The sequence below is a fragment of the Schistocerca piceifrons genome, chromosome X (genome assembly GCF_021461385.2).
Source record: "Schistocerca piceifrons isolate TAMUIC-IGC-003096 chromosome X, iqSchPice1.1, whole genome shotgun sequence".
NCBI classification, from domain to species: Eukaryota; Metazoa; Arthropoda; class Insecta; order Orthoptera; family Acrididae; genus Schistocerca; species Schistocerca piceifrons.
The window spans coordinates 138,116,662-138,140,504 of record NC_060149.1 but is presented as its reverse complement, the minus strand read 5'-3'; the positions used below and the strand labels follow the sequence as shown (position 1 = coordinate 138,140,504).

Here is a 23,843-nt window from a genome sequence, read left to right as displayed (position 1 = left end):
TGTAAATAAATTAGCTGCTAACCTCTTGTCTGAATATAAAACACAGTCTACTAAAATGTGTTGAATTGTGATCTGCATGCCATAAGCATCACACATTGGAGGGTTCACGTGTCAAAGCAAGAGGCCATGCATCATATGGCTGTGTCCTATGCAAAAACGAGTGAGAAAGACCTCATCTCGTCTACATGGCTTGAAGGAGGTATGCCTTGGCCAGTAGTTGACATTACTACACACAGCTTTGAGCCATGATTCTTCCCACCTACACTTGACAGCGAGTGTGATAGCACATGGGAGGATTGTACACTGAACAATCTGATTATCATGATACACACCCTTATTATCATGATACACACCCTTATTATCACGATACACACCCTTGGCTGCTACATCTGCTAGTTCATTTCTCTTATTATCCATGCGCCCTGGTGCCCAGCAGAAAGGTACCTCCTTCCCACCCATTATAGGTGGAGAAGGAACTGAGCAATTGAAGGACATCTCATATGATTCTGTGTCTTCAGGAGCACATATAATTCAGCATCGCATGCAGTGATGTCTTCATACAACAGGATCTTGAGGATGTGATCAGGGAAAACAACAGAGCAGCCAATGGAGTCCCCCTGTTTAGACCCATCTGTGAATACAGCCACACAGTTGTGCCACTCATTTAAAATGTCATAAAATACTGTGTTAAAAACAGAGGCAGGAGTGCATCCTCTCCAGTACTGCACTAAATCTAAAATTACTCTGGACCTCTGTAGTAGCCAGGGTGGCAATTAGTTCCAACCTTGGATGTGGGTTTGCACTTGCCCCACAACAAGTGACCCCAGGTCATGCTTCATGTGGATCCCAAATGGCCCTATTGTTCACGGGTGATTGGAGAAAAAGTGCTTGGATGAGCAACAATATGGTACACTGATGTGTTGTGTACAGTGACGATCTTATATGCCTAGTGTAACACAAGGAGTTGCTGCCAGGCAGTGAGTGGCGGTTCTCCAGCTTCAGCACAGAGGTAGGTATGGGTCTAGTCCTGCAAGCATCTGTGGCCAGCATGACCCCACAACGGTGAATCACATCAATGATCTTCAGGTACGAAGGTCTCGCTGATCCTTACACTGCACATCCACAACCAAGCTACGATATGATGAAAGCTCTGTAAAACTGGAGAAGACATGCTCTCTCCGCTCCCAGAAAATTTAAAACCTGTGTTGTTTGCATCCCACTTCTCTAACCTTTTCACTATAAGTTGTAAATGACGATAACTGTTGCAGTGCCAGAGGAGGAGCAAACACTGCAAAATCGTCCACAAATAAGGAGCACCATTCAAGACTCCTTACCGTAGACTTTATACAGTTTATGGCTATGGCAAACAGGATAACACTCGTTCTCCTTCTCCAAATTATATGACAGCATGTCCCATCTACAGCATTTAGATAAGAAGTACCAAATGAATAGGGGGAAATAGGCATAAATGGCCCATTTGTGGAGCCATCCTAGAATACTGTGCTTTAAAATATCCCTATAAAATATCCCTAACCTGAGGACTTTGGGTTCGATAAGTCAGTGGCATGGTGGATCGCGCGTGTAATGTAGTCCACACATTCCTGGATGCTGCCAAGGCGTTCAAACACAGCCACTTGGCTGAACAGCATCCTGCTTGTACTGCTGGTCATCCACCTTGGCAGCTTCCTTTCAAGAATTTCCCCATCTGGTAGGTGGATCCTGAGTGAGAAGGGCTCATGGAATGAATGTCATCAGTAACTTCCCTTTGAGCAGAACCTGGGATGGCTGGAGAGCACAAAGAAATGTCTATGGTTGAGGATGACACAGTATCATAGTTGAAATGAATGGGACTGTCTGCATTGAGGATACACAGCTCTCAAGACATAATGAGGTTTTCTAAAACTAGACACCTGGGGCAAGTAAAGTTTCGGCCTCATAATATGTTATGAGCATCGAAGTCTCCCATTTGGCAAAATTGACAGAGGAGTTGTTCTAGGTCTGTGACAGCCTCAGAACCTATTACTTCTTTTGGTGATACGTACAGACAGCACATACTGATCCTTTGTCCAACAGGAATTTCAGGTGCAACTGCTTGAAGGTCAGTAACCAGGGACAAAGCAGAGGAGTGGTGTGTGTTATTTACAAACACAGTCACCCCTCCCTTGGCCTTCTCCCCAGTCAAGTCTTCTTTATGGTAGAGGTTATATCCTTATAGCACAGGGCATCCATCAGAACAGGCTTTGGAAGGCCCAACATTACTGCTGTATCATCCTTGGCTGTTAGGCATCACTGGATGCAGATATAGAGGGGCATGTGGTTAGCACACTGCTCTCCCAGCTGTCGTTTTAGCGACTGTAGCCACTACTTCAGTCAAGCAGCTCCCCAATTGGCCTCACAAGGGCTTAGTGCACCCTGCTTGCTGACAGCACTTAGAAAACCTGGACAGTCATCCATCCAAGTTCTAGCCAAGCCCAACAGCACTTAACTTTGGTGACCTGATGGAAACCAGGGTTACCACTGTGACACAGCCATTGGCCACAGGGGCATCAGTAGATTTAAAATGTATTTCTTGTAAACACAAGCACAGGGGATGGTCTTAATACTACGAGTTTCAGTTCCTACATGTGTCCTTAACCCATTGGTGTTCCACTGTAGCATGGAGAGTCAAGTTATTGGTGAAATTGTGCTTTCACCCTGTCTTTTCACCACGGTGTGGAACCAGTGGTGGTTGGAGGCTTAGTTGGGGGGGGGGGGGGGGGGTAGACGGTTGGCCCCAGGCTGATTTTATATTCCACTGTCTCCAACACTGAATCACTGGAACATAGTATGACAGTTTACGACCTGCCTTCTTATGTGGTTGACACTTCCTAGTTGGTTTGTTTGCCAGAGGAGAGTTCAGAGAAACATTCACAGCAATGTCTGGCTTTTGAGGTGCTGTTACCTCTACAATGATGGTAACAGTGGCCTTTTCTGACATTCTGGGAACAGCTGTAGGCTCTGTAATAACAGCACTGTTGCAACTGCACTTACAAACACAGGTAATAGTGCTAGCACTATTAACCTCCATTTGTGTGGAGGCACCAGCTTTCTTAGTAGGCTTTTTGAGGGCTGAAGCAAACGAATTAGTGAAAATGGGAGGTTTTCACCTCAGAATATACACTTTGTTGTTCTTAGCTCTGCATCTTCCTTTCTTCAGGGCAGACACTGCAGTCTTTATTCTAGACAATTAGCAATTAATATGCTTGGGAGGATATGAACAAGCAATCCTTTGCGTGTGGCCTTGCTACATTTGTTGCAAGTGGCTTCTCCCTTATACACTAGAGAGATGTGCCCAAAGAACTGGCATTTAAAACAGCACACTGGGTTGCTTTATAAAGGCCTCACATTTGAGTGAATGAAACCTACCTCGATATGTTCTGGAACTGTTGCGCAACTGAATGTAATATGAAAGGAATTTGATTTCACCAGTTTGTCATCTACCCTTTTCATTATATTTTGCACATCAATCACAACTTCTTGAGCCCAATAATCTTTCAGTTGTTCTTTGAAAATATCTATAATACCACTGCATGACAACATCTTTGCTGTAGTTCAAGGTTTTGTGTCGCTCTTGTTTTGATGGGATAGTCCACAAGGCACTAAGTTGCCTGAAGGTTTGTTGATTGTTGAGAACTAGATGTTTCAGCTGAAAGTGTACCATTCCTCAATTGCTTTATAGATTTTAAGGAAGTAGCAATGCCCTCAAAATCTTTCTGTATGTAGAAATATGAAACTTTCTCAAATATGTAATCTTTTCTTTCAACTATTAAAAACACATTCCATATAACAGCATTTGTTATGTTACTTTAAACTGAAGTATTTTGAATAACGCATGTATCAGGAAGACTGGCTGCACAAGGTCTTTTTCCATGAACAGATAGTTCTGCATGTCTCTACATCAGAGATGGCCTACCATAAAAAACCCATGGGAAAAAACTCCAAGGTCTACTAAAGCTCAACAAAGGTGAGATCAGGTACAAAAAGAAGAAAGGCAGGTAAGATGCCCCATCTAGGGAGCAAACAGGAATAGCATGTCAGGGAGATTGAGAGTGCACCACAGGGTGGCAATGTTGGGGCAGTCCAGCAAAATGTGGGCCACTGTCAAATGGGAACCACAACAACAGTGGGTTGGGTCCTCACGATGGAGGGGATGACGGTGAGTCAGCCAAGTATGGCCGATGAGAAGCCGGCAAAGGACAGCAGAGTCCTTGCAAGAGGCCTCCATGAAGGACCTCCGTGGATTCATAGCCTCCTTTACCACCCACAGTTTCCTTGGTGAAATAGGAATGAGCCATTCCATATTACATATCCCTAAGACTTGATGGGGTAATACTGATTGGAGGTCCGTTTCTAAAATATCAATCTCAAGAGTCGGTTAACTGGTAGCTAGTTTGGCCAGGCTATCAGCAAGTTCATTCCCCGGGATCTCGACATGTCCTGGGTCCAGACGAAGGTTACAGAGCATTCACATTGTTCAAGGGAACGCAGAGAATCCTGGGTAGCAATAACCAAGGCATGGCGAGACTAACATTGAATGAGAGCTTTCAAGCTGCTCAAGGAGTCCCTGCAGATGAGAAAGGACTCACTGGTGCAGGAACGGATATGCTCAAGAGCACAAGAGATGGCTACCAACTGTACACTGAAAACACTACAGCCATCTGGCAAGGAGTGCAGTTCAGAATGGCCCATGTGAGTCTAAGCAAAGCCTAAGTGACCAGTAACCATTGATCCAGACATATAGACTACTTATGAACCACAGGATGCGCCAGGGATGGAGAAAAATTGGTGGTGGAGGGCCTCGAGCTGAACCGAGTCTTTCGGGTCTTGTGATAGGTCAAGACAAAGCTGTGGTTGAGGGATGTACCTTGGAAGTGTATGTGAGTGAGCCCAGAGGAGAGCTCTTACAGGGAACAACTGAAGTTCAGAGAGGAGGGACTGGATGGAGATGCAGTCATGATTCCTGATCTGGGATACCGTTGTGGGAGATGGATTTCCGTGTTTGGAAAGAGGACACAGTAGTCTGGATGCTTAAAGGAGCTGCAAACATCTGTAGCATAATTGACAAGCTGTTGTTGGTGCCTGATCCACAATGGAGGGACCCCATCCTTTTGGATATTGGGGGGGGGGGGGGGGGGGAGGGTACTATGGGAAGCACCAACTTGAACCCAGGAAGTACAGTGCGACAAAAAGTTCTGGATAAAAATCAGGAGCAGACCCCGGAGACCCCACTTGTGTAAGGTACCGAGGATGTGGTGTCATGAGCCTTTTGCAGGTCAAAGAAGATGGCTGTAAGGTGTTGATGTTGGGGCGAAAGCTGTTTGGATGGCAGACTCCAGGTGAACCACATTATCAGTAGTGGAACACCCTTGGCGAAAAGCACCCTGGGACGGAGCCAGAAGATGCTGAGACTCAAGGACCCAAAATAGCTACTGACTCGCCATGTGTTCAAGCAACTTACAGAGAACATTGATTTTATTAGGTGGCGGACTCAGGCACAGAGTCACTTACAGGCAATGAGGTGCTCCATCGATGGGTGCCACTTATGGTGCTGGAGAGCCAATCTACAATCTCTAATGGCCTCTAACAACATTATGAAAAGGATACTTGCTACTCACCATATAGTGGAGATCCTGAGTCGCAGATAGGCACAACAAAAAGACTGTGACAAAATTTCTTGTGCCTATCTGCGCCTCTGCATCTCCACTATATGGTGAGTAGCAACTTTTATAATACTCGAATGGCCTCTGCAGTTTCTGATGACCACCAAGGTACTGTCTTCTGTTGGAATGAGCCCAAGGAACAGGGGATCGCTAAATCAGTTGCCGAAAGAATGGCTGCAGTTGTATTCTGGACGGCCTCATCGATATCTCCATGTGGTGGGGAGCCAAGGGCGACAGCAGAGGCAAACACAGCCCAGTCAACACTGTTGAGAGCCCGTCTGGGCAGGTGTCCAGGAGAGTGACACTGAGAGAGAGACAGGAATATTGGGAAGGGGTCACTACCACAAAGGTCACTGTGGAATCTCCAGTTGGTGGGTGGGACAAGACAAGGGCGGCAGATGGAAAGTTCAATGGCTGAGAAGTTCCATGCACCTCACTGAAATGTTTGAGGGCACCACTATTCAAGATGCCACACCACAAAAGATTATGGGCATTGAAATCACCTAAGAATAGGAAAGGTGGGGGAAGATGATAAACAAAAGCAAACAATATGTTCTGAGACACTTCACCATTAGGAGGAAGGTAAATAACGCAGATGGCAATATCCTGAAATGCCATTACCCGAATAGCTGCAACCTCCAAAGGTGTACGAGGTGTGTTAAAAAAGTAAGGTGACTTTATATTTTTATGAAAAAATATTTATTTATTCATCAATATTCATGTTGTCCTCTCTGAAGTAATCCCACTCTAAGTACTTCTCATAAGCACTTTTTGGTACTGCCTTGAGTACTTCCAATGATGCAGTTTTTATTTCCTCAATCGTTGAAAATCTTTTTCCTTTCATTGGTCTCTTCAGTTTTGGGAACATGATTGTCGAGCTGTTTTTGGCCAAAAAGTCTCTCACAAGCAATGATGAATGAGCAGGTTCATTGAAGTGATGCAAAAGCAATGAATTGCTTTTCCACAATTACAGACTTTTTTGCGTATTGCTTCTTGCAAACAATGCATAACATCAAGGTAATACTCCTTATTGACCGTACGACTTTGAGGCAAAAATTCATGATGAACTATGCCACAGTAAATGGGGAAAAAAAATAAACAGTGAGCAGAACTTTGACATTTGTCAAACTTGGCATGCTTTTTTCGGTCTTGGCTCTCCGGGATGCTTCCATTGGGATGATTGGGCTTTGGTTTCGACGTCATAACTGTAAACACGTTTCATCACCAGACCCTTTTGAGCAAATTAGGATCATCATTGACATCATTCAAGAGCTCCTGAGTGATGCTCATGTGACGGTTCTTCTGATCAAAACTGAGAAAATTTGAAACAAACTTCACTGACACACGTCTCGTGCTCAACATCTGAAAAAATTGCATGACATGAGCCGACAGATATACCAACATTCCCAGCAACTTCTCTTATAGTAATTTGATGATTTTCCAAAACAATTTTCTTCACAGCTTCGGCATTATCATCTGTTGTTGTTGTGCTGGGGCATCCAGTGTTAGGTTTACTTTACTTAGAGCAGACTCACCGTATGCTGCTGTCAAGATTTCAAGTGTTTTAGAGCACTTGATTCCATTTTTCACACAAAATTTGATGCAAATTCTTTGCTCAATTTTTTATAATAATTAAAAATCACTATGCACACTAAAACACGTCTAACCTTTATATCTGCCACAAACAAATGAAGTATGCTGTATACTTGAAACTGTGAACCTACATTCGGGACATGTGTACCAACATAACAAAAAAGAAAAAAAGAAAAAAAAAGATCAATAATAGAATATACATTGCCCGTGCAATTTGAAAAGTCACATTACTTTTTGAACAGCTCTAATATTCAGAAGAAGGTGAAGTGCCTAAAAAATATCGTAGCTCAGCCAGGTGGTGGAAAAACCTGCTACAATTCCACTGGACAATAATGTTGTCACTGTATAGTGAGGCCACAAAGGAACCAAGGAGGCAGGTTATGCCCTGGGGTCACCTGCTGCCATTGGTTGAGGGGTTAATGCATCAATACACACAGATTCTAGATTCCACTGTGAGGTGCAACCTGGGGCCTCAGGGGCCACTGGAATCTCTGCCTCGGCCAAAGGAGTGAAACAGGTGGGATCTGGGGGCATAGGGGCCACCAGAACCTCCTTCTTCTTGGAGGACTTGTTATCTTTCCTCTCCTTAGAGGATTTGGATGATTGCGAGGGCTTCTCTGAATCGGTTTCAGGTAATGCTGATAACCGCGAAGTCTTGAGACCACCAGCCTGTGGCTCCTTCAGCCAATGGCTGGTGTCTGGTTGTAGAACAGCAGAAGCCTTGGAAAGAAGTGTCGCGAAGGACCCCTTCCTGGTGAGAGAAGCCGGAGGAAGGTTATTTGACGGCAGCTGGGAGGTGGGAAGCAGCAACAGAAGAGCCCCCAACCATCAGGGAAGCAGGCTTGGTCGAGCGGCCCTGAGGACCCACTGTAGAGGTGTAATGGGCGGGTGTACTGTCGCCAAAGAGGGCAGAGTCATCATAGCTGCGGCACATGACACTGTTATACATGCTGGGTGCAACCACTCATACTTCTTCTTGGCCTCTTGATAATTTAGCTTGTCTAGAGTCTTATATTCTTGTATTTTGTTCTCTTTCTGGAAAACTGTGCAATCTGGTGAGAAGGGAGACTGGTGCTTTCCACAGTTAACACTGATGGTAGGAGGGGCACAAGGAGAGTTCGTATGCAGCAGTCATCCACAATTTCTACATATGGGGCTGGGCTAGTGTTGCAACGTGAAGAAGTGTGCTTGAGTTTCAAGCACTTGAAGCACTGCCTTGGGGGGAGAGGGGTGTGAATATATAGATTCATATCACATTTCCAGGCAATGAATTGCCCTCACAGGCCAAGATGAACACACCAGTAGTGACGCTAATGTCCTTTGGCCCCCTATGTACATGACGGACCAAGTGTACACCCTATCGCTCCAAGCTGGCATGTAGCTCATTATCAGATTGCCAGAGTGCGTCTCAGTGGAAAATGGTGCCCTGAACCATATTTAGACTATTATGAAGGGTGACAGTCACTGGTATGTCACCCAACTTCTTGCAAGCGAGTGGCACCCGTGACTGGGCAGGGGATGTTTTTTAATCAATATTGATCCACTTTTTATTTCAGAGATGGCTGCCACTTCCCCAAACTTGTCTTCTATGTTCTCCACAAAGAATAAGGGCTTTTTGGCAAAGAAGGAACCCCCATCAGTCCTCGGGCAAATGCAGTATTTCTCTGTTTGCTGCTTACCCTTACATTCCTCCCATACCGTAGCCAGGAAAGGGAACATTTTAGGGTGGTATCTCTCTGCATTAAACAAGGACTTTCCTGCCATAGAGACCAGTGTGCAGTAATTTCATCCGCTTCATTTGTGGCTCATCTGCACTGGTGCCACCCTCTTCAAACATGGGTTCTCCTCATAGGTGTCACTTAGCCTCAGCAATGGCTACCTGGCCAGTAAGCCATTGCTCAGAGCCCCTATGCCCCAGTCACTATGGGCACATACTCCTTGGCATACATGGGGAGTTTTCAGCATGGGCACCAGCAGTGTGATCCCTGCATGGACAGGGGGCTACCAATGTGCAGGTTCTTGATGACACTCTTCCCACCCCCCCCCCCCCCCGCCCCCCCCCCCCCCCCAACCCCCAAATGGATGGTTACTGTGCTGGGTTTTGGGTGTACTACCTTATCAAAGGGAAGGGTGCAAAGATGGAAAGGTAGAAAAGTGGAGCACACACTTCATTGGGCAACCTTCCCTTTATGATCTGCACTTCTAGAGAATTTTGAAAATCGATGGCAGGTCAAACCCAACAATGGAGACTGTGTTTCTTTAATGAAAAGTTGTAAAAAAAATGCTGGAAGTGGAAACTCAAGCCCCAAATCATAAAGCAGGTCCAAGCAGAGTCTGCACCAAGAAAACCATCAGATGGAGAGAGAGATGGGGAAGGGATAGCAGAAGTATAAGCTTGAAGCATGGAAAGGAAGTAAAACCGCAAAGGCTGGGGACCTGTGGTAGCCAAGCAAATATTCACAAAAGAGCTGTGAGCCTGCTGGGGGAAACCCTAGTTGTGAATCAAGCAGAGTACATTGTACATTCACACAGTGTCATAAGCTCTGTCAACATCAAAAAAAAAAAAAATATCACTACAGAGTGCTACTTGTGTACGAAAAGTTCCTGCACAACCATCTCCAGCAGTACATGGTATCTAGGATAGAACAACTCTTCCTGAACCCACACAGGATGCACTAGGTGAAAGTATAACAACTACTCAAGAATTTTTTCTACACTGCTTGTGGGAGCAACACTAATTTATTTGCCTGGTGAAGTACTATCATTCTCTGGTTTGAGAAAGGATATCATAATGGATTCCGTCCATGAATCTGGTTATAATCCAAGGTCAACGAAGATTTCATTTGATTCTTTACACAAGTGAATCATCATTCTACACATAATTGTATTTGATCCTACAGCTGTATCCTTAGTAACAGACAAGACATTTACCAATTCTCATACAGAGAAGGGACAGTTATATTCCACTTGGTTGTCTGAACATAATTCCCACTGTATCCTATCATGTAATCTTTGTTGGGATCAGATGTAAGTACGTAGTCATTAATGTGTTAGGTCAGGTGGGAAAGTTAAAATGGCATCTCTGGTATGAAAGCCCTCTGGAGGAAATAGACCTAGATGCTTGTCAGAGGGTGCTGCAGCACTGCACTTGCATAGTGAGCACATCACTTGTCTCACTAAGTGAATACGCTGGCGAATAGTCTTCCTCATGACTGGTATAAATAAAGCCAGTGAACCGTGAGTCAGTTCTGTAGTTGCATCTGATATTGTTGGTTACTATCATTGCTGTACTATGGACTATTTGACAACCACCTGGAGAAGGTTGGTAGCCCTGCACAAAGCCGAGCGTACAGAGACAGAGCTCTTGTGAAAGATAAGTAATTTAGGTTGTAATTAATTGAAGTTGAACACTTTTAACTAATTAAATACGTTCTTTAGTGTACTCTTAAAGCTCATCATTAAAAGTTTTTCTTTTATTTGCGTAGTGTTAAAGTAATCGTGAAAAGTTTGTTTGTTTACTTACTGCTGCTTAGGCCTAATTTTTTGAGTGTGCACATTTAGCGTTATACCGTAATTGTAAGTGCATTTGCTGTAGTTAAACTGATTAAATACGTTCATTAGGGTGCTTTACAAGCTCACCATTAAAGGTTTTTCTTTTATTTGCGTATTGTTACAGTAATCGCGAAAAGTTCATTTTGTTTATATTTTGCAGCTTTGCCTTACTTTCCAAGTGTGCACACTTAGCGTTATACCGCAATATTAAGTGCATTTGGTATAGATTAACTAATTAAATATGTTCATTGGTGTGTTCTTCAAGCTTGCCATTAAAGGTTTTTCTTTTATTTACGTATTCTTCCAGTAATCGCAAAAATTTCATTTTGGTTTCATTCGGCTGTTTAGGTCTAATTTTTGATTGTGCATATTTAGCGTTATATCACAAATTTAAACGCATTTGGTAATAGTTTACTTACGTATTAGTTTCCAAAATATATTTAGTGTCCTTTTGCATCTGTATTTAATTTATTATCATTATCACTTAGTAAATCTCTTAACTAATTTCCAAACTACCATGGATACTAAGAGTGTGAGCTGCAATAGGAAAGTTAGTTCAGGGGTTTTGTGCAGCTGTTGTGACAGGCAGTTTCATTGGGGAAATTGTAGCGGCGTGGGAATCGGGGAAGCAAATGAGACTCTTCCATTCTTTTGCAGGGTTTGCTCAAGAGATAGGATTATAGCTTAACAGGAGGAGAAAATTAGAGCCCTTCAGGCTGATTTGGACAGAGCGAGGGAGGAACTGAAGAGGTTAAGGTGGGAGGAGGGTAAACAGCGGTGGGAAGTGGTATCTGGGAACAGGGGCCACTGAAAGAGGACAGTGTCTGACAGTTTCCCAATTGGCACAACCAATAGATTTGCATTGCTACCACAGTTAAGTAAGGAAGAGGCTCCAGTAGAAGTAGATGTAGTTAAGGTACAACAAAATCTCACTAGGAAACCAACTGTTTCAAAAAAAAGTAGATAGTAAGAGGAGAGTTCTGTTGCTAGGTAGCAGCCATGGAAGAGGTGTGGGCCAGATTTTGCAGGAAAAATTAGATTACAGGTACCAGGTCACAAACTTTTTCAAGCCAAGTGCATGTCTTAGCCAGGTGGTAGAGGATATAGGTTCCTTGTGCAAGGGTTTCACAAAGCAGGATCATGTGATGATAGTGGGTGGAGTGGGAAACAGTATTGATAGGGATCAGGGCTACAGTATTGAGTGTGACCTGGTGAAAATAGCCTCTGCCATGACCCATACCAATGTTGGACTGGTGCCTGCTTTCGTGATCAGCCCCAGTTGAAACGCTCTGTCAGGAGGGTAAATATGGAGTTGGATCAGGTACATAGGGTGGCCACTCTGTCAGACATTGGATTGGTTCCTGTCGAGGCTATTGATAGGGAGGATTTCACAAGGCATGGCCTACACCTCAATAGGAAAGGGAAGGGTGAACTGGCAGGGTTGTTAGCGAAATCCATAAGGGGGGACACTAGTACTCATGGATGTACCTCTTTTTTAGACTAATATCAGTGTCCAATGAGAAGTTCAGGCAGGCAGGTGCTAAAGAGGTCCAAAACTCACAAAATTCTCACAACAGGAAAGTAAATAATAATGTTACCATATTCAACCAAAATATTGGTGGATTAAAGAAAAAAGTAGATTCTCACAAAAGTAAAGTAAAAAATAATGTTACCATTTTTCACCAAAATATTTCGGGATTGAAGAATAAAGTAGATGAGCTCCTGGTCTGTTTAGATGACACTGAATCTGATAACGTAATAAACATACTATGCCTGTCTGAGCATCACATTGTGTCTGATATGGAAAAGGTAAATATCAGTGGTTATAAACTAGCTGTCCATACGAGTAGAGAGAATAAGGTGAGAGGAGGATTTGCCATACATGTCAAAAGTTATCACTGTGTAAAAAGCTTAGATACAAAAAAGTTTTGTCTAGAGCAACATATAGAAGCATGTGCCTGTCAACGTACACTGAAGGAGGGCTCTTTTATAATTGTAACAGTATATAGGTCCCCCTCAGGAAACTTTCATTTATTCCTGGAAAACTTGGATGCCTTGTTGTGCTATCTGTCAGATAGGGGAACGCAAATTATTATTTGTGGGGACTTCAATGTTGATTCACTGAAAGAGTGTAATAGGAAGAATGACCTGGAAGACTTGCTTGGTTCTTTCAATTTGACATCTGCCATTAATTTTCCTACTCGGGTAGTAAATGACAGCATCACATTGATAGATAACACGTTTATGGACCAAGATAAGTTTAAAAACATAAATTCTTGTCCTGTTGAGAATGGCCTTTGTGATCATGGTGCTCAGCTAGTTAGAGTATATGATGTAGCTCCATTCAGTAACTCAAAACTACCCTCCAAAGTTGAGCATTCAATTAATGACTCAACAATTACAAATTGCAGAGAAAATGCTAATTTAAAATATAACTTATTTCATGATACACTTGTAAGAGAATTTGAAAAGTGTTTCCCCAAGAAAGTAGTTAAATCTAATTATAAGAAACCATGCAAGAAACCTTGGCTTACTAAAGCAATAAAAATATCTTGTAACCACAAAAGGGAACTGTATATAACAACAAGAAAGAGTAATGACCCAGAAACAGCCAAATATTATAAAAACTACTGTGCTACATTAAGAAAGTTTATTAAAAAGTCCAGAAGCCTGTGCATCATGTCTGAGATTAATACCTCTGATAACAAAATCAAAACAAATCGGAATGTTATTACAAGGGAGACAGGGCAACCAAGTGTACAGGATGATGGCATTACCGTCAAAGCGAATGGAAACTTGAAAAACAACAAGCCGGAAGTCGAAAACATTTTTTAAATGTTGTAGAGAAAATAGGATCTAAATGTTCATTAGAAGAAGCAAGGCAGTTAATGGAAGAGGCCTTACCCACACCATTTGATACAAATGAAATTCCACCCACCTCTCCTTCTGAAATTAGAAAGATAATAAACTCTCTCAAGAATAAAAGCTCACATGGAGTTGATGGCATTTCCAGCAGGATAATAAAAGCTTGTTCCCAAGAAATAAGTGGGATTCTTAGCCACATATGTAATAGCTCTCTGAAGCAGGGTATTTTCCCAGATAGACTGAAGTATGCCATTGTTAAACCACTGCATAAAAAAGGGGATACGTTTGATGTCAACAACTACCGCCCAATCTCTCTTCTGACTGCCTTATCCAAAATTCTTGAAAAAGTAATGTATTGTAGAGTAGCTTCGCACCTTTCTAAAAATAAAGTTTTAACAAAATGTCAGTTACTATGACCAACAAGGAAAAGGCATAACTTTTTTTTAATACATTTCTAATAAATTCTGCACTCACTGCATTGTAACTCCTCTTAGTTTCACTTTCTGTTGGCTCTGGACTTTCTTCGTAGAAAGATTTTCATCCTGAAGTTACGTGCAATGCTTTCATACATTTTAATATGCTTTGATTAAGCTTAGCGTCTGAGATTGCTTGTAGGTTTAATGAAAACCATCAGTGGTAATGCCTAAATATCTCTGCACTTTTGCCATCAGGAGCTACAACTGGGATAAGGGTACATTCCACAGAGCCTAAAATACTAGGAAAACGTGATATTTGATAAAAAGCACGCTACATTTTCGTCATGTTATTTTCTTCTATAGGTGCTTTGATGAATTGTTTCTTCAGTCACACAATACAGACCAATACCTTGAGGACAACTCTATGAAGTGTTGCTACATCTGTTGGAACAAATCACCAACCATCACCTGAAAGCTTCCTGTAGCACAAAATCTTAATGTTAAATGTAGCATGCAGATTGTAGTCAGTGGCTGGTTTCTTTTTGTGGTTTCAGCAGATTCATACTCCCTCAACCTTAGTTATAACAGCTGCGCAGTCATGTTTAAATGATTTATCACTTAATTTCGAGACTGAGTTTGCCCCTTGTCGTCCTCAGCAAACACATAGGAATACTCAGATGTCTGCAAAGTAAATGAAAGGAAACAATGTACCATAATTCACATCATGTAAGTTTCTTGCACATAGAATGCTGCCCACCACAGTGCCCCAGAATGTTCGGAAAATGGAAAGAGTTATGTGGTTTCAGAATTATCATTATGGCCAGTACAGCAGAGAAAGTAGTATCAAATGGAAAAAAAAAATTCTACTATTGACCTGCATTTGAACCTGAGTTCCTTAATACAAGAAACCAAAACGCTAGCCCTGAGCTACCAAAACAGCTATATGGATGATGCCTGATATACAACAACTTGCTAAACAACTTATGTAATTTGCTTATTTCTTCTTGATTCATCAATGCTCATGCAGTTGTCACAGCAGTTTAGTCATGTGTTCAATAGTTCAAAAATTAATATGTGTTGTATAGTTACTGCTAACAGAGCCAAGAGGTCACATTTATTTAGACATTCTGTCAATATTGGCTGTTGTCATTACTAACATACGTAATAGTTCACGGCAAATCTTTTGAATTTTCCTTTCTTATACTGCTCTTGGGTGTCTATAAAATGACTTGAAATTAATCACATAAATTGCGAGATGTCTCCATGAATTGTTATATGTTAAATTATTATCTGCACTCGTTATATACATAGCTGGTAAGTCACTAAACCTAACCTTATATGAAAGGGGAAAAAAAAAACAAATAAAAATAAAAATATTCGAGCTTCAGCAGTTTGGGTGTGGTGTAGTTACATATTTGCGTGTTAATAACAATTTCTTTGTTATTTCAATTTGTATTTGCACAAAACAGAAGTGCTGTTTAGTAAAGTCACTCCATTGTAAACTGATGATTACACTTGAACCCGACATTGATCTGTGAATTTTCGCCAGTTAAAGTTGATCCTACTTCACCACGATATAATCTGGGATTAATGTTTATACAATGCAGATTTCTGAGTTAAGCTTGACCTGAGGTCATTTGCAGTGTTAATCTATAGTCAAATGCTTTATACAATTGGTCCTATGAGCAGCATAAGTGGCAACTGAAAGTCAAGACATCAGTGGTGGAACATGTCTGCCAGTGAGGGCTGTAGTGTGACATGCAAATGACACTGGTGAGGATGTGTGCATGAAAGAAGTAGTTAATGAATCAACAACAGGTAGTTACAATGCAGTTGTGAGCTTAGACAGCTCAGCATCACATGAAAGGTGATCAGTAGAAGTATAACAAGTAACACACAAACAATGTATGATAAACAAAGTGTATTGCACGAACTATCTTGACATTAGTAGGATATGTGAAAGTAATTTAGTTGAACTTATGTAATATGACAGTATGTGTAGCCAGTAATGGAGTTGTACCGATTCATGCTTTTGCCAAGTCAACAATAAGTGGAAGGTTATTTGTAACACAATTAAAAATCAACATTGATCAGTAGTATGCAAAGAGCTCACACAGCATTATAAAAGCTTTAAATATGCCAAGGTATCCACTAAATGAATGTCTCTTCACATTAGAATAATATATGCAGCACAGCTGTAGACAATATAGATTTAGGGGATGCTTCCACTTGAAACAGGCAACACTCTAGACACAAGATATCCACGCAGTAAAGGGCATCTATGGAACTACATATCAGATTTCTGTTAACTTATATTGAACAAAAATGTTATCTTTAGTGTTACATTATTAGAGTTAAGAATAATAAATATATTGTATACAGGATATTCAGTGTAATGAATGTATTCATTGACCTTCTTTATTAGACACAAAAGAGGGCTGGTTTTCATACAGCAAAGTGTAAATAAATAAATCATGTGCATGTGTATTTCTACAGTGTGTAGTAACAGCATGGGGACACTAGTTCCAACCAGGAGTCGATATGAGTTGGAATGCACTGACAAAAAATCATTTTGTGCAAGCTAACTGATATTCAAGTTCACTTAAGACTAGAAAGATGATTGTAGATTTGGTATACTGTATTCTTTCATCGGCACACACATAATCCTAATTTACTCAAAAAATGTGCTTTCCGCTCTGTTTTTATACCTGTCCTTGCACTTGGTGACAATTAAGTTTGTCACCAAAAATGGGCTTCTTACAAGAATTAAAGTACACACACGAGGCTACGAGAAGTAGCTCACAAAAACTAATTATTTCCCCTGTGTAATCCTAATACCTCTAACAAGAAAAATGGCAAGCAAACACTTTAAATGTGGGAGGATTATACCAGAAACTGACTACATCCTTTCAATCAATCACATTTGCACTTAGCATAACCACAAAACCTTTACAGTTGTATTTTAAATGCTTTACATTGAGTTTTTCATCAGATCAAAAGTTAATGTATAAAACTTTAAGACTACTGTGTCTGCCTCAACACAACATATGCTTTTGAGAAAACAGAAGACAATTCCAAAACTGACATGAAAAATTATAACATATATAGCATGCCGTTCAGCTGAGTTACAATGAAATAGATAAAATCTAGAAATGGCTACCTCTTAATACACAATACACTCAGAGATTTCTCTAAATATTTTCTCCTACACATTCCTTTATCTTTCAAAGGTTCTTTTGAAGTGCCTCTAAAATGGTCTTCTAACGTTTTCTTTTGAAATTGAGCATAAGGTGTTGGTTATGGTATATTTAAGTTTTGAAACATTATGCCTTTAACAGCAGCTATGGACTTTGGAAGAAAAGAAATAACTATGTTGGTGCTATATTTGCCAGTCTGGAGGTAGATGTCTGTGATTACCATGTGTTATGCAGTAATTTCTCCATCACCATTAGCTCATGACGGAAAGAAATTCATTTTGTACTTTCAAACATATCTAGTGAAATCAACATATTTCTTTTAAGCAGTGGACTAGTTTGCTGTGAATTTCTTATTGCCCCTTCAGCCATTGGTTATCAATTAATAATGCCTTCACAATCAAATGACACAACTACCATAGTTTCTGTCTTTGATTTTTTTAGCTAACAAATTTACCAGACTTGATTTCACCAGCCTAGTTTGCTATTTGTGGACTAATTGAATTCATTCTAAGTACACCACTCTATCTCCATAAATGGCTGTCAGAAGTAAATTTGCACTGCAGAAATCTGGCTACAGCAGCCACAGGCAGTGACCATGCCTGCATGAGAGGTGCCTGCATGTGTGGATGTGTGTGTGTGTGTGTTTTCCCTCCTTTCTTGAAGAAGGCTTTGGCTGAAAGCTTAGTGTGTAATAGTCTTCTTTTTGTTGTTCCTGTCTGCAACTCAATGTGTCATCTTTACTGTGAGTTACACTCTACCCTTTTCATAATTGTTGATATTCCAGCCTGGACTTTCCTGTGTTTGAATTCACAGGTAAGTCACTTTTCAGTAATTACTGTCAGCTGCAAAATAGTTCATGCTACTCACTCACGAGCATCTTACAAAAACGCAAATCACTTTAAGCTTGTTGGAATTTCAGAATAATCCCTGATGCTGTTTATCATATTTGGGACAGAAAGGAAAACCTTCATGTATGCCACCGAGATCTAATTTCATAAAATTTTGAATATGTGACACTACAAACAGATAAAACAAAAAATACTGATTTCTCTGCAGTTGTAGCGAAAATTAACTTCTGGGAAACAATAATCCTAATACATACTGATGTTGGTAAGAAGTGAACTAATAATCCTAGCAACATTCTAGGTATGTGAAGAGGCAGTAATCTGAAATTAGTTTAATTGAATTTAATACCCAACCAGAAATATTTTCTTAGAACTTACCAGATATATCAAGGTAAGTTAAATGAGGCATTTTATCAACACCTTTAAGTAGGACAGTGGCTTTCTCTTGCAGTGCTGGAAAAAGTTCAAATCCATGATTTTCCTTTTCCTCTGAGAAATCCAAAACCCTTAATTCTTGTAACTCGAATAAAACAGGTACATCATTTGTCATCAACTGAAAAAAAAACATTAATGAAATAATTTTCTAATAGCTGTCTTGTACTCTGCTTATTCTAGAGGAACAAATGACTGGTTCTTTTGGAAGAGGCCTACAGGCACAACAATGCCGAGAGAATCAAAGAACTTGCCAGAGGGGATGAAATACGCCAGAAACTTAAATCGAGGTGTCAAACATAAATTCAAATTTAATTTCTCTTCAACACTAGTCCCAAATCATGATAACCACAATATTTGACACCGCAACAAAAAGGCACATAGCATTGGAAGAAATTGTTAAAAAAATTAGTTCATGGCACAATCACACTTACCTTCTTACATGACCCGTAGGAAATTGCTCATCTACGCATGTCAACCAGATTACTTCATGAACCAAATATTTATTAACAACTATACCCATTAGGATGGTGCTCGCTTTTGTGTCCATGTTTGCTCGAAAACAAACTTGTTATTAGATAGGTTCTGCCTTGAGAAAACCCAACTTTTTCTTCTTTTTTACTCAGACAAGATTTACTGAAGTTACTGCATCATGAGTGGAAGTGGCAGAAAGCAAATAAAAAACCAACTGAAGATGCTGTAATTTCAGTGACACAAGTCTGAGTACAGAAGAAGGAAACAATAGTGTTTGCTTAAGGCGGAACCTATCAAAAACAAAAGTAAGTATAGCCATCACAGCTGTCCCACGTGATTACAACGTCATACCTCATAATATGGAAGTACCCCTACACCATATTAGTACATAGTATGGTTAAAAGACTCCCGATGTTAAACTTCTCTTCATAACATTTGTTTATAAAATGCATGCAACAGTCCGGAATTAATCAAGCAATCTGATAAAATTCTTGAAGAAATGTACTTCTTTATAATCACTTTTAAAATAAAGTACGGTTGGTCCTCATGCTAAAGAATGAACTTAAAAACATTGCACTTTACTACATAAGCTTCTCTTTGCAAAACAAGTGTCAGAGTTCCTGGCGGTCAGGGACGATCCACAGTGTTTAGCAAGGAATCAGAAACCTGAAGTGATAAGGCATTTTTAATATAAATATGTGAAACTGTGTATGCCACGTATTTCACTCTCCATCTTGCCTACATATTCGTGCCCAGGTACTGCGGGTGACAGATCAACATCAAGGAGGAGAGGCATATAATTAAAAACTAGTAGAATGTATAGTGTTGCTGCCAAATGTGTTCACATCAGCTGTTACATTTGTTTCACTAATAACATGACTATAGTGCCACAGTACAGCATATTAAATTTTGCTATCAAATTTAATGTGATTATGGTATTTAGTGACTGGTAAACAGCTAGCATGTAGCAACACATACAAATACATCATCTACACAGTGTGTAAACTGACTTTTTCCACATAATTATGATATAAATTGTGCAAATTTTCTAAGGAAAATGGAATTAATTTTTTAAGAAGTTCATGATTGAAACAGCTGCACTTTAAGGAGAATAAAAGTCAATCACTCCGTAATCAGGTGCAGAGGATCATGCAGTGCTAACCAGTCAATGCGTCATCCTTTGCCATATGGCATAATATGGATGCAGTATGTACGAGCATGGGGTCAACACACTGATCACCTAGCTGTGGTAAGATTTCTTGACCTTGGAGCCCCTGTTTCTCTTTCAAACAGCTGCTTAATTAGCCTCCCAAGGCAGGGTACATGCTGTTCCTGTCCTCCTGCCAAAGAATATCCCTTGCAGTATCGAGGAAAGCGTAAATAAATAATCCAAATGAGGGAGCTGAGAAAGGACTGAATCCCGGTGCTGAAAGAAACTACACAATCTTGAAAATTTTCATATTTAGCTACATGTGTTTTCAATGTAAGGTTATATATGCTGTATGTAGACAAAGATATGTCTACAGATATCAATAGTGTTTGATGATTACGTACCTCCTAAATACTGCCTCCCCCCCACCCTTTTTTTTTTACCTGAGCTACTATGGGGGTACATCATAAGATCGAGTAAAAATTATCTGGGTATTGTTTATTTCTCAATTCGGTTTGGTCATTTAAAAGGTTCTCAGGATCAGGATCAGGACAACAATGTGCAGTACTTGTACGATTAATTTAGTTATGCAACGACAATTGCCTATAATACTACATCTTATATGTACCTGAATTTATGCCTATATGTCGATGATCAATCTGTGAGCTTAAAATATGTGTAAAGTTGGCAGAGTGTCACACCAAATGTGTTTTAATTAAACGGTGTAAAACCTTCATTTATTTTAACTACGAAGTTTTTAAAAAACCTATGACAAAATAAATTATGTCCTGTTCCTACACCCATCTAACATTAAGAGTAGATTTTGTAAGAAATTGTAGTATGTCCCATAATTGTAAAATGAGTGCATAACTCCATGCTTGCTAGTACAGTCACTGGACTGCAATGGCGCTGTACTCAGAACAGAAACAATATCTGTAATCTGTTTATGTGCCAAAACGGCTACCAGTAGCCTGTAAACAGTAGTTCGCTGCTGTGGTTTAGTGCAAAAGTTACTAGTGATGGTGGAACAAACACATGTATGTACATACTGTGCTGTTTTATGATATATAGACATGTGTGCTCACACTACTTAGCAGCATTACGAATGTATATAACAGCAAATGACAACGACAATAAATGAGTCAGCTTGTATAAAGTAGACATGGCTTAAAGCCAAAACATGTAAGGAAACATGTTACACAGCTGCATTTTTCATTTTGTGTAATCAGCCAAATGTCAAATTACACAACAATTTTTGTAAAATATTTTATAAACATTTTGTATTCTAGCTGCACCTGTTAATGGCCTAAAAGATTTTTCTGAGCAGCTTATCTGAAAATTACTGTGGATACTGGCTACAGTCTTTATAAGGTTACAGTACCCTTACATATAATGGTTATTGTACAGGGTACAAATGCAACACATCCCATAATTTAAACTTTATGATGGGTGACAACAATGCCTTTCAGAAAGCACACAGAGTAAGAGGCCAAACACACCACTTCTGTGTGAGTCGCAACCTTCCCTCTTATATCAGAGTCTAATTATGACACACAGTTATACTAAGAATGTATTTTTACTTATTTGATAACTGTAACTGCATTCTTCATTAATAAATAAGGTTTGAGTTACAACTATGGTTCACCAACTTGACCTAGTCATTCTTTGGTCACAAAGTGGATCACCAAACAGAAGAATCCAGCAAAACAATTCTAGGGAGGTGACAATAGTCATAGTATACCTCATATCATCGTATCAGACCTCCTTTTGCCTGGCATAGTTCAGCAACTCGACGTGGCATGGACTCAACAAGTCATTAGAAGTCTCCTGCAGAAATATTGAGCCATGATGCCTCTATAGCAGTCCATAACTGCAAAAGTGTTGCCGGTGCACGATTTTATGCACAAACTGATCTCTCAATTATGTCTCATAAATGTTCAATGGGATTCAGGTCAGGCAATCTGGGTAGCCAAATCATTCACTCCAATTGTCCAGAATGTTCAAACCAATCAAGAACAACTGTGGCCCAGTGACATGGCACGTAGTCATCCATAACAATTCCATCATTTTTTGTGAACATGAAATCTATGAAGGGCTGCAACTAGTCTCCAAGTAGCCAAAAATTATCATTTCCAGTCAACAATTGGTTTAATTTGACCAGAGCACACAGTACATTCCACAAAAACACAGCCCACACCATTATGAAGCCACCACCAACTTGCACAGTGCCTTGTTGACAACTTGGGTCCATGACTTCACGGGGTCTGTGCCACACTTTAACCTTACCAACAGCTCTTAACAACTGAAATTGAGACTCATCTGACCAAGGAATGATTTTCCAGTTTTCTAGGGTCTAACCGATATGGTCACGATCCCAGGAGAGGTGCTATAGGTGATGATATGTTGTTAGCAACTGCACTCGCATTAGTCCTCTGCTACCATTGCCCATTACCACAAAATTTCACTGTCCTAATGGATATGTTTGTTGTACATCCCACATTGACTTCTGTGGTCATTTCATACAGTGTTGCTTGTCTGTTGGCACTAAAAACTCTATGTAAATGCTGCTGCTCTCAGTTGTTAAGTGAAGGCCATTGGCCACTATGTTATCCTCGGTGAGAGGTAAAGCCTGAAATGTGGTATTCTCAGCACACTGTTGACGCTGTGAATCTTGGAATATTGAATCCCCTAATTATTTCCAAAATGGAATGTTCCATACATCTAGCTCCAACAACCATTCCATGTTCAAAGTCTGTTAATTCCTGTAGTGTGGCCATCATCACTTCAGAAACCTTTTCACATGACTCACCAGAGTACAAGGGAAAGCTCCACCAATGCGTGCCCATTTTTACCTTGTGCACATGATACTAGCACCATCTGTATACGTGCATGTCACTAGCCCATAACTTTTGTCACCTCAGTGTATAGCCACTACAGGAAGTGTAAAAGTAAAGGGAGGAGGTATGCTTCAACTTTCTCGAAAGAACCATTTTAGTCAAGACTGTTTTAGGAAATACTTAAATATGGCTGGCTCAGCCACAGTTCAGGGTACCACACTTGTAATTATGTGTCTGACTATGGCACATGTATCAAAAGTCATTCCATCATCTTCCACTGGTTCGAAGTTTCCATTTCACTTTGTGGTGTGTTAGAGAAACAACACACGGTAAGCTGCCAGAGTTTCCATTTCACTTTGTGGTGTGTTAGAGAAACAACACACAGTAAGCTGCCAGAGTTAAGCTCAAACTGACATACTCTTAAAACCATCAATTTGTAGCTCGTAGGACCAAAATCTATTTGCCTCACACTAAAACTCACTACTAACTCACTATTTGACAGAAAAATATGAAGAAAAAGTTTGGTTCTAAAATCCCTATTTCGAAATCATTATTTTCAAAATTGCTACATATTATGGCAGAGTGCTACTTCTAATGTGGTCATGGCTGATTCCTTCTGTTAATTTCATTGCTGAACCAGCATTTTAACGGCTAAGTAACAATGTATATTATGCACAATATTTTTTTTTTTTTGAAATCCATTCAGTTATGGGTACAGGAATTTTGCATTCCATCTGCAATGGGAAACCCCAATTATCTACTGTTTCAATTTTTATGACATTG

At 40.4% G+C, this 23,843-nt stretch overlaps 1 protein-coding gene across 1 annotated transcript in view; it reads right to left on the bottom strand.

The window, feature by feature from the left end:
- LOC124722881 (protein zyg-11 homolog B-like) overlaps positions 1 to 23,843 on the bottom strand; it is a 233,030-nt gene that overhangs the window by 93,414 nt on the left and 115,773 nt on the right. The window contains exon 5 of the mRNA XM_047248018.1: positions 18,546 to 18,720. Coding sequence (XP_047103974.1) covers positions 18,546 to 18,720 — 175 coding nt within the window. The remainder of the gene's footprint in view (positions 1 to 18,545; positions 18,721 to 23,843) is intronic.